This window comes from Xyrauchen texanus, chromosome 3, assembly GCF_025860055.1.
Source record: "Xyrauchen texanus isolate HMW12.3.18 chromosome 3, RBS_HiC_50CHRs, whole genome shotgun sequence".
Taxonomy (NCBI): Eukaryota; Metazoa; Chordata; class Actinopteri; order Cypriniformes; family Catostomidae; genus Xyrauchen; species Xyrauchen texanus.
In genome coordinates this window covers 56,171,219-56,186,839 of record NC_068278.1, presented here as the reverse complement: position 1 = coordinate 56,186,839, position 15,621 = coordinate 56,171,219, and the positions used below count along the sequence as shown (strand labels likewise).

At 31.5% G+C, this 15,621-nt stretch overlaps 1 protein-coding gene across 4 annotated transcripts in view; it reads right to left on the bottom strand.

Annotated features, from left to right (window-relative positions):
• LOC127622155 (PDZ and LIM domain protein 5-like) overlaps window positions 1-15,621 on the bottom strand; it is an 81,568-nt gene that overhangs the window by 18,631 nt on the left and 47,316 nt on the right. For 2 of the 4 annotated variants that reach the window (XM_052096135.1, XM_052096126.1), the window contains exons 6-8: window positions 5,517-5,537; window positions 5,380-5,397; window positions 4,772-4,950 (exon numbers count right to left, since the gene is read on the bottom strand). In XM_052096135.1, coding sequence (XP_051952095.1) covers window positions 4,772-4,950; window positions 5,380-5,397; window positions 5,517-5,537 — 218 coding nt within the window. Of the gene's footprint in view, window positions 1-4,771; window positions 4,951-5,379; window positions 5,398-5,516; window positions 5,538-9,444; window positions 9,465-15,621 lie in introns of all 4 variants that reach the window. The other 2 variants (XM_052096151.1, XM_052096143.1) reach the window with 2 other exon arrangements.

Sequence of the window (15,621 nt, the reverse complement as noted above, 5' to 3'; positions counted from 1 at the left end):
AAAATAGGTACATTCGATGTATCTATTTTTTGGGGGTTCATCAAAAAAAGAGACTTATCAAGACCTAAGCCTCCCAAGCTCTTCAAAATCTCACAAGCAACAACATTCCAGTTTGCCTTGTTTGATCCGTATAACAGTCTATGTATAAAGCGCATGCGAAAAGCTGCAACTCTACTTTGCACATTTATAAGACCTTGTCCTCCTTCATCTTTGGGTAAAAATAACACACTTTGGGATACCCAGTGTAACTTTTCCCAAAAGAAATCGATTAAAACCTTCTGAATATCAGAGAGTAAACACAGAGGAGGATCCACACATGCTAGACGATGCCACAAAGAGGATGCCACAAGGTTGTTAATAACTAGAGTGCGTCCCCTGTATGACATCTTTGGAATCAACCACTTCCATTTTTTCAGTCTTCCTTTTACTTTTTCAAGAACATCATCCCAATTTCTTTTTACAACAGAGTCATCTCCAAGAAATACACCCAAATATTTAAAACCTCTCTTAGACCAGGTTAATCCATTTGGGAGTTTTGGTGCACCCTGTGACCAATGGCCAACCAAAATCGCTTCACTTTTGGCCCAGTTTGTCTTGGCTGAAGATATTTCTTTAAAATCATTTAAAATATTTTCCACTTTATCAATGTCATTTTGATCACTGATTAAGATCACCACATCATCAGCATAAGCTGACAAAAAGACAGTTTTACCAGAAAAAGGTAAAACCATACCTTTGATGTTATCTCTGACCTTGCATAAAAGAGGTTCTATTGCAATAGAGTATAACATACCAGACAGAGGACAGCCTTGTCTTACACCTCTTTCCACTTTAAAAGGAGCACATAAGCCACCGTTAACCTTAAGAATACCTTCAATGTCATTATATAAAACTTTAATTTTTTCCACAAAATCTTTAGAAAACCCAAAGGCTTCCAGAGTATTTAAAAGGTATTGGTGTTCTACCCTATCAAAGCCTTTTCCTGATCTAAAGAGATCAGGCCAACATCAAAACCTTTCATTTTAGCAAGGTCAAAAATGTCATGGATGAATGAAATATTATCAAAAATAGACCTCTCTGGGATACAATATGTTTGATCGGGGTGAATCACCTGCTCTAAAATCCCTGCAAGTCTATTAGCAAGGGCTTTAGAAAGGATCTTGTAGTCACTACACAAAACTGACACTGGCCTCCAACATTTAATTTCAGTGAGATCTCCTTTTTTAGGTAGAAGGGTAAGAACAGCTCTACGGCAGCTCAAAGGCAAATGGCCATTTGTAAAACTGTCATTTAGAACTTCAAGCAAGTCTTCTCCCACCACAGGCCAAAAAGCCTTAAAAAACTCAACAGGAAGGCCATCTATACCTGGAGCTTTCCCAGGCTCCATACTATTAAGTGCTCTTTTTAGCTCTTCAAGACGTAGTTCACCACCAAGATCCCCTGAGACTCAGAAGACACTTGAGGTAAATTTTCGAAAAAGTTATTATTTGTGATTTGTTCTGCTTTGAGCTCACTTCTATATAACTCTTTATAAAAACTTGCAATTCTTCTTCGAATTTCATTAACATCAGTTAACATCTGCCCATGCTCGGATCGCAATGAATGAAAAAATCTTTTTTGGCCATTCTTCTTCTCCAGGCCAAAAAAAACTTTGAAGATGCATCCATTTGGTCAATGCTTTGAAAACGTGACCTAACCAAAGCCCCTTTTGCTTTCCTCTCTAATAAATCATTCAATTTGGATTTTTTTCTGAAATACATCTCATAAGAGTCCAATCACCAGTGGATTCTACCTGTTCTTCCAATTTAACAATTTCCATCTCCAAAACCTTCATTAACCTATCTACATTTACCGTGACATTTTTTGTATACTGTTGGCTTAACTGTTTAATTTGGGCTTTTCCGTAGTCCCACCACTGTTGTAATGAGCTAAAATCTAACTTTGAGTCTCTAAAATCCTCCCAAAAAATTCAAAAATGTCTTTAAAATCTTTGTCACTCAAAAGAGCATTATTAAAATGCCAATACGCACTCCTTGGTTTTACAGAGCTCAAAAACAAAGAACATTGAACCATACAATGGTCAGAGAAAGAGATTGGAGTAATACAACAGCTTTTAAAAACATTAATCTGGTGACTAAAACAATATAGTCTATCTAACCTTGCCAAAGATACAATCTTATCACGAATATGAGTCCATGTATATTGCCTACAATTCCCATGAAAATTCCTCCATATATCACTAAGCTCATGAGTTTTAATAAGTTGTATCAGTCTTTTACGTGACAGCGTATGAGGCTCAAGGTGATTTCTATCAATATCCTTTTCAGTACAGTTAAAATCACCACCCAGAATTAAAATATCATCATCTGTACACTTTTTTAAAGTCGTGCATAAAGAGTCTAAAAAACAATTCTGTCTGCACTTGCCGTAGGAGCATATACACAAATAAAAACAAAAACTTGATTTTCAATCAACGCTCTAATTTTTAAAATTCTCCTTTTTATTATCTCGTCCACTTCGTAAGAAATAGGGACGAAATTTTTGAGAACAGGACAGCAACTCCAGCACTAAGTGAGTTATTATGACTCAAAAAGAGAGCCCATCCCATTCCATGGCCCAATTATTTGTATTTTGTACATCGCTATGTGTCTCTTGGAGTAACACAACATCGAAATGTTTTTGTTTACATAACTCATAAATCTCCGCTCTTTTTTGCAATCCCTTGCACCATTCACATTCAGGGATGCAATATTTATGTTACTCATGCTTAAAAAAAACACAACAAAAATAAGCTCCACACAAGCATCGCAGCAGGGACCATGGAGTTCAACATTTTAAACACCATCATTGTTGCTTGTTTCCATATTAATTTTTCTCACAATTTTTTTCAGCCGGTACACCTCTTTATCCGTAAAGCAACCCTCACTCATTAAACTCCGATATCTTTCCACAAATAACTGAGTATTTGGGAAAAAGTCCTCAACCACTACATTCCACTTGTTTTTTGTAATTCTCAGAAACCGTTTGATGTTTTGAGCATCATAACCTCGAATGTTATAATCCGACTGAGAAAGAACACTACTGGAATCAGATGTATCCCCATCACTATCATCTTCCTCTTCATTGGACAACTCATTTGTACTTTTTTTCACCATCTTCAAATTACCCTCACTTTTTATGTTCTTTCTTTTCAAAGGTACTTTAAAAGACTGTGAAACCACCTCTTCTGTGATAATGACATCAGACAACACTTCAGAGGATTTTATTCCACAATCAGTGCTACTATTCTGCACTTCAACTTCACCCATAACAACCATATCTTCCATGAGTTCTTCAGACCCTGGACGTCTATTCTGTACAGTCTCAGATACACTCCTATCAACGGCCAATGGCTCACCTTCAACCACATTTGAAACATTCAAAACCGCCATGGGAACCTCTGTTTCCACTATTACCTCAGCAACTGTCTGTGGTCTAACCGCATCCTCCTTTTCAGTTTTATCTGGACATGTACGGACCAAATGCCCTGCTCTACCACAACCAAAACATCTCATTTTATCAGTAGTTGCATAAATCAAGTAGTCAAAATCGTCCACTCGAAAATTAAATGACACATCAAGCTCAGCGTTATTCTTTAGTACCATATATACATATCTCCTAAAGGAGACTACATGTTTCAGAAGTGGAGAAACATTTCCAAGTGGAATCTTTTTGATTGGTGAAACCAGTTTTCCGTAGCGAGACAGCATATTTACTAGGAACTCATCCTTTACGAAAGGTGGCACATTTGACAGCGTCACTCTCTTAGACGGCATAGAGAGCGGAAGCACAACAGTAAACGCATCATTTATCACTATACCACGCTCCACTAATTCATTTGCTTTTTCCACAGTACTCAAAAACATTACTATGGCATTGTTCATTCTAGAAGCCGACAAAATAGAACACAATCCCACCACTTCACCTGCCGCTAAACAGCACTCTTCTATACTCACCACGGACGCCACTTTCACTCCATGACGCCGTGTGAGTAACTCAAAACCTCCGAACCGGCAAACGCCATGTTCCCGAAAGAACAGAAACCGGCGCGCCACACAAAAACAACACACTTTAACTTAAACTAAACTAAACTTCGCAATTATAGTAAAGAGAAAAAAAAGATAGAAAAGTTTGAAAAACGCACCTGCACACACTCTCACAACCACGCTCCACTCGCTCCGCAACACTCACGCATGCGCACAGAGAGAGAGAGAGAGAAAAAGAGAGAGAGAGAGAGAGAGAGATTTCAATTTTTGCCAGGAGTGCTGAATAAAATAAAATAAAATAAAAACCGCTATTCAATTATATACCCTGCTTATGTGAAAAGGGTCAATTCAAAAGGTTTTATATTTTTGAAATAAAATAAAAATAGTATAAAATGAAAGATTTAAAAATTCATAGCAAATAATTCAAAAATCAATAAAAAATTAAAATATTAAATTAACTCAAATAAACCTGATCAAAACAAATAATAAAAAATTTTTTAATAAAATTATAAAATCAATAGAAAAATCTATATAAATGTTAAAGTTTATATTAAAATAAAACTGAACTAAACAAAAGGTTTAAAAATGCTTATCAACATATTAAATAAAAATCAATCAAAACAAAAACAAAAATAATTATATAGCAAAAACTGAAAAAAATATATAATCCAACTGACCAAAACAAGTAATAAAAACAAAAGGATTTAAAAAAAACGGTGGCAAAAAATTAGTTACGCTTTTCTCACCGATTTCAGATTCAGTGCCGGTCATCTGAGCAAGGATACGGAATGAGCGGGACTGTGAAGTTCCTGTCCGCGGGTTCCAGTCTTCTGTATCCTCCATGATGCGTTTCCTGCTGGCATCACTTTGAGTCGGGACGTGAAAAAACTCAAAGTCTGTCTCTGTGACGGGCTTACGAGGAAGTCTACACACACACACACACACATACACACACACACATACACACAGACAGACACACACACACACATACACACACACACACACACGCACACACACAAACATGGAGATAATGCCACGCGTTATTCCCATTTACATGTAACTGTCATTTAAAATTGAAACTTTAAAGGAATAGTTCACCCCAAATTTTTAATTCAGTCAACATTTACTCACCCTCAAACCCGTATGACTTTCTCTCTTCCGTAAAACATAAAAGGAGATATTAAGCAGCATGTTAACCTCAGTCACCACCTAACATATCCTTTTGCATTCCATTGAGGAAAGAAAGTCATACGGGTTTGGAAAAGCATGAGGGTAAGTAAATGATGACAGAATTTTGGGTGCCGATTGCCTATAGACTTGTTGTTAAGCTAAAATAAAGTTTATCCCCCCTTACCTGTAAAATGGAGGTTTTCTGAAGGAATAAAGTAGGAAAAGAGAAAAGAAAAGAATGAAAAAGAAAAAGGATGAGAAGTTTGAATTTTTCTCTTTAAGAAAGAGTTTACTTATGGCACTTGTTACAGATGTACTCACTTTGAGACAGCTGGGGGCCCACTATATAAAATAAGATAAAACATTGGGATTACATAACGGAGAGTCTTTACGAGGAATTTTATGCAAGTATCTCTACGTGCATGTACCATCAACATGCATGAAATTTACTATGGTAACCACTGTGTGCCAAAATATCATCATATAAATGATAAAACTCAGGTAACTATGTATAATTCAGCACTGTCTTCAAAAAAGAAATTAAAACCATTTTTATATACATAATTTGTTTTAGCTGTTGTTAGTGTAATGTTATACAGCTGGTGGTGAAAACTTCCCTCGCCTGGCCTCAAGAGGCATAGTAGTGACTGACGCTAAACACCGTAGCCTCCTCGTTAGCGCACCCACCTCCCATGCCGGGGACCCCGGTTCAAATCCCGCTCAGAGCAGGTCGAGCAGGACTGGTTACATTTGCTTGTTATTAAATGTTTGCTAGGGTGCTCTAGGTAGTTAATTATATAATATAAATATAACCTAGGGGCAGTGGTGGGTCGGGGGTTCAAGCCCCAGCACTACCAAGATGCCACCGTTGTGTCCTTGAGCAAGGCACTTAACTCCAGGTTGCTCCGGGGGGATTGTCCCTGTAATAAGTGCACTGCAAGTTGCTTTGGATAAAAGCATCTGCCAAATGCATAAATGTAAATGTAACCTGATAACTGGAAAATAAAGTCAACCAGAAGAGTTTTAAAGATAAAAGCAATCAACACACTTGCAATATGCAGCTTAAAATAACTGAAAGCTAATTGACATTTTGTGATCACTAGATGGAGCTGGTGCTTATGGAAAATAAAACAGGCAGTGTGGGTTATCTGTGGTCGACTCAACAAAAAGTCTGGAATCTAGAACTTTATAATTCTACATTTCAGTGGAGTTCAGATTAGCACCATTTATCTAATCTCTCAGAGACAAGAATTATACATTAGTGCATGCATCCACACATATACATCAAGACATACTGAGTGTATATGCACTGACACATCACACATTCATAAGCTGTTAATAAATCAACGCTGTCAGGAGTGTGTACAGGTCTGTATGTGTGAAGAAAGGGTGTTGGCAGAAGAGATTTGCTAAGTGTGTTTGACAAAACACGTGTGTGTGTGTGTGTGTGTGTGTGTGTGTGTGTGTGTGTGTGTGTGCATGCACAGGTTTGGCTATATATTTGTCATGGTTTTAAAATGTCCTCTAATATAGTGAAACATGTAAAAAACAGATTAAAAGAACATTTTGCATGATCTTTTTGAATTGAACAACATTAACACGTTTGTGTGAGGGATATTGTGTCTACAAGAGGTCCTCGCTAATATTGCTTCTAATGTCTGTGTGAGTTTGTGTGTGAGACTGTGTGTGAATATTGCAGACTATCTCACCTCTCTGTGCTGAAACACTTCACACTCACTATCCTCGCAACATCAAACTAGCATCATCATTCGACAGAATCAATGCACCAATCGTAGCTTTACCTTACTTTGAGGGTGGTTATGTGATCACTTTTACATCATCAGGAGGTATCACATTAACCAAAAAAGTACTAATGCTTTGGACATGCACCATGGTAACACTGTGTGGCTTTTAGGACATGTGTCCTGGTAATAGGGTACAATGGGGTTAAACGCACAGATTAAGGAAAATTTGCTTTTTTCCCTCAGGGGGGTTATAGTGATGTTGTGAGATATACAGTAGGGGCAATAGTTATAGTGCAAAAATTGTCAACGTATGCAAATACTTTTGAGACTGCAAGATTATCTTAAGATATTAACTTAAGATAATACTCATTCAAAATAACTACTTCACAAAAGGGTGCACCATTTCCTATTAATTTCAGTCACATTTGGCATTTATTAACATCTTAAGTATTCTACACACAAATTAATCTCCATAGTGACTGGATCAGTCAGTGTGAGCCCTCTTAGGACCTAAACAATGGTAATATTATAGCTTTTAAAACATATATCATGGTAATACTGATTTTTGGACATATACTTTGTCAATACTGTATTAAGGATCATTATAATACTATGTTTTTTAGGACATGTACCACGGTAAAAAAAAATAAAAAATTAGAACATGTATCATGATAATACTCTCAGTTTTAGGACATACAGTGATGAGCCAAAACATTATGACCACCTGCCTAATATGCTGTTGGTCCTCTGCATGCCGCCACTACAGCGCTGACCTAGAAAGATCCCTGAAAGTGTCCTGTGGTATCTGACACCAAGACATTAGCATAAGTCCTTTAGGATGGAGCCACTGTGGATTGGGCATGTTGGTCCAGCACATCCCACAGATGCTCAATCGGATTGAGATCTGGGGAATTTGGAGGCCAGGGCAACACCTTGAACTCTTCATCATGTTCCTCAAACCATTCCCAAACAATGTGTGTATTGTGGCAGGGTGCATTATCCTACTGAAAGAGGCCACTGCCATCAGGGAATACCATTGTCATGAAGGGGTGTACCTGGTCTGCAATGATGTTTAGGTAAGTGGCACTTGTCAAATTGACCTCCACATGAATGGCCGGACCATGGGTTTCCCAGCAGAACATTGCCTCCTAGAGCATCACACTCCCTTCACCAGGTTGTCGTCTTCCCACAGTGCATCCTGGTGATCATCACTTCCGGCATATACGTACATATACGTACATGGCCGTCCACGTGACTTAAAAGAAAACAGGACTTATCGGACCAGACAACCTTCTTCCACTGCTCCAATGTCCAGTTCACATGCTCACATTCCCATTGTAGGCACTTTCGATGGTGAATAGTGGACATCATGGGCACTCTGACCGGTCTGCGGCTGCACAGCCCCATACGCAGCACGGTGCGATGCACTGTGCTGTGACACATTCCTCCCATAACCATCATTACAATTTTATGCGACTTGTGCCATAGTAGACCTTCTGTCAGTCCAGACCAGACAGGATAGCCATATTGCCCTCACGCATCGATGAGCCTTAGGTGCCCAACACCCTGTTGCCAGTTTGTGGTTTGTCCCTCCTCGGGCCACTGTCGGTAGATACTCACCATTGCTGACCAGGAGCACCCGTACAAGGTAAGACATGGCTATAACAATTTGGCCCTTAACTACGATAACCGATTGTTCACTTACCATCTAATCTACACAGACATTGACATGTGGCCTTGAAAGTAGATGATCAACGTTATTCGCTTCACCTGTGAGTGGTCATAATGTTTTGGCTCATTGGTGTATATCATGGTAATATTGATTTTTGGACATGTACTATGGTAATACAATGATTTAAGGATATATATCCTGGGAAAACTGTCTGATTTAGGACATGTATCATGTTAATACAATGTTTTTTGGGCTTCCACTATAATTGCTATGGTTTTGCATATGTACTGTGGTAGTTACATGGGTTCTTTAAAGTAATATAATATGGTAATACTTTAGTACCATACTTTATATCAAAGTATCATCATTAGATATTACCATCTGATACCACCCCATCTGATACCACCCCATGGAGTGGTGGTGGCGTAGTGGCTAAAGCACATAGTTAATCAGAAGGTCGCTGGTTCGAGCCCCACAGCCACCACCATTGTGTCCTTGAGCAAGGCACTTAACTCCAGGTTGTTCTGGGGGGATTGTCCCTGTAATAAGTGCACTGTAAGTCGCTTTGGATAAAAGCATCTGCCAAATGCATAAATGTAAATGTAAATCCCTGTATCATGGTGAACTGTACTGAACAGCCACATAATAATGAATAATTATCATCAATCATATAAGCAAAGCACTCTCAAAGTAAGCATTAGAAGGGGGAATTATGGAGCATAATAGAAAACTGTTTATGCAAAAAAATAATTAAAAGCACTCCAAACCACAACGCAATTTAAACACAACACACACACACAATGAAAAGAGTATACACTACTGTGGTACTGACTTTGTAGTTGGAATCACTTGCTGAACAGCACATGAAGAAGAAAACACAACACACACACACAATCATCTCATTACAGGTTTAATACACCCAACACTGATTTCTTGAATATTTAAACCCCTCTGAGACAGACCAACAACTACACACACGATTCTCATACACACGTTTACCTAGCTATCTAATTGTGAACATACCATAGACTTCTATTCAAACGAAACCCTAACAGAAACATTTAGCATTATACATCATATAAAAATTATTTATACTTTTTTAATTATTATCATTTTTACTAATGAGGACATCTGAATTGTCACCACTGGTAAATGATTAGCTAACTAATTAGCTAATATCTTAATGGTCACATGCTTTAAATTTATGTTGTTTTTATTATTATTATTTTTCTTTATTCACAGCTAATTGTAATCACTGTAGCTATACACAATTCACGATGTCCCCAGATGTTCCCAATTTTGAGGTTTTATCAGACTTGGCTAACTTGTGGGGACAATTTTGTAACTACAGCTAAGCATACCCACACACACAACCGCAATGAGAGATACAAGCCTGATCCTTTGAAACAAACTATAGTATCCACAGATGGGTACACTAGGAATATGTTTTCTCAACAGTTGCCCATAAAAATATGGAAACAGGGCTGGCATTGATTTGTCTCTTCAATGCACAGCTGTATGAGGATAATGAGAGTGATTTGTGGGATGAGAGACATGAAGAGAAGCATTTGGTTTTGATCATTTTATGCCAACGATGCATCATGTATTATGCTCTTAAACAACCACATAACACACACACACACACACACACACACACACACACACACACACATACACATACAAAGACTGCCTACAGCACAGTATATATTGTATATTGCCTACTATTTGTTTTTTTAAATATATGTATTGTAAAATAGTATGTAATGATAAACATTTGATTTCAAACAGTTGTGCTATATGCTGCGTTGTTGTCACATCACTTCATTATGTACATATTTCATTTAGCGAGTGGTGTCGTTATCACTTCAGAAAAAACTGCATTGCAAAAGAGTATGAATTGTATGGTAGCATGCCACACGTGTACATTGTCTTCTCTACAGAACACTTAACGAGTAGCAGAAAGGGTTAATTTGGTGGTTAAACTATAATTTGGGCTGGTATAATGCCAATTTTGTTCGATTAAAGTTATTAAAATACAGAAATAAACAAAACACATCACATCAAACACACAAAACACACGTGTAAACAAGAAACACTTAAGCGGTTACAGTGAAAGGCATAAATCAAAGGTATGAATCAGTGTATGTGTGTGAGTGTAATTAGAGACGTGGTTATTTTGCCTTAAAATGTCAATCAGCACTAAGCACGCACATGATATATCTGATCTTACCCTGGGACATTATCCAAGGGACAGCCCTGACACACACACACACACACACACACACACACACACACACACACACACCAAAACACATAACGGATACTGTTCCTGAGATCTAAATATGACTCACTGACGAACATAATCTAAGACATGTCACTCAGTGAAAAAAGAGATATATAAAGAAATAGAGAAGCTGCATGCATATCAAAGAATATTACGAATATTTAATTTAGTAATATAATGAGAGAATATTCAGATTATTTCATTTAGTTATATAATGAAAGAATATATATAATATTTCATTTAGTTACATAATGAAAGAATATTCAGATTATTTCATTTAGTTATATAATGAAAGAATATTCAGAATATTTCATTTAGTTATATAATGAAAGAATATTCAGATTATTTCATTTAGTTATATAATGAAAGAATATTCAGATTATGTCATTTAGTTATATAATGAAAGAATATTCAGAATATTTCATTTAGTTACATAATGAAAGAATATTCAGATTATTTCATTTAGTTATATAATGAAAGAATATTCAGAATATTTCATTTAGTTACATAATGAAAGAATATTCAGATTATTTCATTTAGTTATATAATGAAAGAATATTCAGAATATTTCATTTAGTTACATAATGAAAGAATATTCAGATTATTTCATTTAGTTATATAATGAAAGAATATATATAATATTTCATTTAGTGATATAATGAAAGAATATTCAGATTATTTCATTTAGTTATATAATGAAAGAATATTCAGAATATTTCGTTTAGTTACATAATGAAAGAATATTCAGATTATTTCATTTAGTGATATAATGAAAGAATATTCAGATTATTTCGTTTAGTTACATAATGAAAGAATATTCAGATTATTTCATTTAGTTATATAATGAAAGAATATTCAGAATATTTCATTTAGTTACATAATGAAAGAATATTCAGATTATTTCATTTAGTTATATAATGAAAGAATATTCAGATTATTTCATTTAGTTATATAATGAAAGAATATTCAGATTATTTCATTTAGTTATATAATGAAAGAATATTCAGATTATTTCATTTAGTTATATAATGAAAGAATATTCAGATTATTTCATTTAGTTATATAATGAAAGAATATTCAGAATATTTCATTTAGTTATATAATGAGAGAATATTCAGATTATTTCATTTAGTTATATAATGAAAGAATATTCAGATTATTTCATTTAGTTATATAATGAAAGAATATTCAGAATATTTCATTTAGTTATATAATGAGAGAATATTCAGATTATTTCATTTAGTTATATAATGAAAGAATATTCAGATTATTTCATTTAGTTATATAATGAAAGAATATTCAGATTATTTCATTTAGTTATATAATGAAAGAATATTCAGATTATTTCATTTAGTTATATAATGAAAGAATATTCAGATTATTTCATTTAGCTATATAATGAAAGAATATTCAGATTATTTCATTTAGTTATATAATGAAAGAATATTCAGATTATTTCATTTAGTTATATAATGAAAGAATATTCAGATTATTTCATTTAGTTATATAATGAAAGAATATTCAGATTATTTCATTTAGTTATATAATGAAAGAATATTCAGATTATTTCATTTAGTTATATAATGAAAGAATATTCAGATTATTTCATTTAATTATATAATGAACGTATATTCAGAATATTTCATTTAGTTATATAATGAAAGAATATTCAGAATATTTCATTTAGTTATATAATGAAAGAATATTCAGATTATTTCATTTAGTTATATAATGAAAGAATATTCAGATTATTTCATTTAGTTATATAATGAAAGAATATTCAGATTATTTCATTTAGTTATATAATGAAAGAATATTCAGATTATTTCATTTAGTTATATAATGAAAGAATATTCAGATTATTTCATTTAGTTATATAATGAAAGAATATTCAGATTATTTCATTTAGTTATATAATGAAAGAATATTCAGATTATTTCATTTAGTTATATAATGAAAGAATATTCAGATTATTTCATTTAGTTATATAATGAAAGAATATTCAGATTATTTCATTTAGTTATATAATGAAAGAATATTCAGATTATTTCATTTAGTTATATAATGAAAGAATATTCAGATTATTTCATTTAGTTATATAATGAAAGAATATTCAGATTATTTCATTTAGTTATATAATGAAAGAATATTCAGATTATTTCATTTAGTTATATAATGAAAGAATATTCAGATTATTTCATTTAGTTATATAATGAAAGAATATTCAGATTATTTCATTTAGTTATATAATGAAAGAATATTCAGATTATTTCATTTAGTTATATAATGAAAGAATATTCAGATTATTTCATTTAGTTATATAATGAAAGAATATTCAGATTATTTCATTTAGTTATATAATGAAAGAATATTCAGATTATTTCATTTAGTTATATAATGAAAGAATATTCAGAATATTTCATTTAGTTATATAATGAAAGAATATTCAGATTATTTCATTTAGTTATATAATGAAAGAATATTCAGATTATTTCATTTAGTTATATAATGAAAGAATATTCAGATTATTTCATTTAGTTATATAATGAAAGAATATTCAGATTATTTCATTTAGTTATATAATGAAAGAATATTCAGATTATTTCATTTAGTTATATAATGAAAGAATATTCAGATTATTTCATTTAGTTATATAATGAAAGAATATTCAGATTATTTCATTTAGTTATATAATGAAAGAATATTCAGATTATTTCATTTAGTTATATAATGAAAGAATATTCAGATTATTTCATTTAGTTATATAATGAAAGAATATTCAGATTATTTCATTTAGTTATATAATGAAAGAATATTCAGATTATTTCATTTAGTTATATAATGAAAGAATATTCAGATTATTTCATTTAGTTATATAATGAAAGAATATTCAGATTATTTCATTTAGTTATATAATGAAAGAATATTCAGATTATTTCATTTAGTTATATAATGAAAGAATATTCAGATTATTTCATTTAGTTATATAATGAAAGAATATTCAGATTATTTCATTTAGTTATATAATGAAAGAATATTCAGATTATTTCATTTAGTTATATAATGAAAGAATATTCAGATTATTTCATTTAGTTATATAATGAAAGAATATTCAGATTATTTCATTTAGTTATATAATGAAAGAATATTCAGAATATTTCATTTAGTTATATAATGAAAGAATATTCAGATTATTTCATTTAGTTATATAATGAAAGAATATTCAGATTATGTCATTTAGTTATATAATGAAAGAATATTCAGAATATTTCATTTAGTTATATAATGAAAGAATATTCAGAATATTTCATTTAGTTATATAATGAAAGAATATTCAGAATATTTCATTTAGTTATATAATGAAAGAATATTCAGATTATTTCATTTAGTTATATAATGAAAGAATATTCAGATTATGTCATTTAGTTATATAATGAAAGAATATTCAGAATATTTCATTTAGTTATATAATGAAAGAATATTCAGATTATTTCATTTAGTTATATAATGAAAGAATATTCAGATTATTTCATTTAGTTATATAATGAAATATTCAGATTATTTAATTTAGTTATATAATGAAAGAATATTCAGATTATTTCATTTAGTTATATAATGAAAGAATATTCAGAATATATCATTTAATTATATAATGAAAGAATATTCAGATTATTTCATTTAGTTATATAATGAAAGAATATTCAGATTATTTCATTTAGTTATATAATGAAAGAATATTCAGATTATTTCATTTAGTTATATAATGAAAGAATATTCAGATTATTTCATTTAGTTATATAATGAAAGAATATTCAGATTATTTCATTTAGTTATATAATGAAAGAATATTCAGATTATTTCATTTAGTTATATAATGAAAGAATATTCAGATTATTTCATTTAGTTATATAATGAAAGAATATTCAGAATATTTCATTTAGTTATATAATGAAAGAATATTCAGAATATTTCATTTAGTTATATAATGAAAGAATATTCAGATTATGTCATTTAGTTATATAATGAAAGAATATTCAGAATATTTCATTTAGTTATATAATGAAAGAATATTCAGAATATTTCATTTAGTTATATAATGAAAGAATATTCAGAATATTTCATTTAGTTATATAATGAAAGAATATTCAGATTATTTCATTTAGTTATATAATGAAAGAATATTCAGATTATTTCATTTAGTTATATAATGAAAGAATATTCAGATTATTTCATTTAGTTATATAATGAAAGAATATTCAGATTATTTCATTTAGTTATATAATGAAAGAATATTCAGAATATTTCATTTAGTTATATAATGAAAGAATATTCAGAATATTTCATTTAGTTATATAATGAAAGAATATTCAGATTATGTCATTTAGTTATATAATGAAAGAATATTCAGAATATTTCATTTAGTTATATAATGAAAGAATATTCAGAATATTTCATTTAGTTATATAATGAAAGAATATTCAGAATATTTCATTTAGTTATATAATGAAAGAATATTCAGATTATTTCATTTAGTTATATAATGAAAGAATATTCAGATTATGTCATTTAGTTATATAATGAAAGAATATTCAGAATATTTCATTTAGTTATATAATGAAAGAATATTCAGATTATTTCATTTAGTTATATAATGAAAGAATATTCAGATTATTTCATTTAGTTATATAATGAAATATTCAGATTATTTAATTTAGTTATATAATG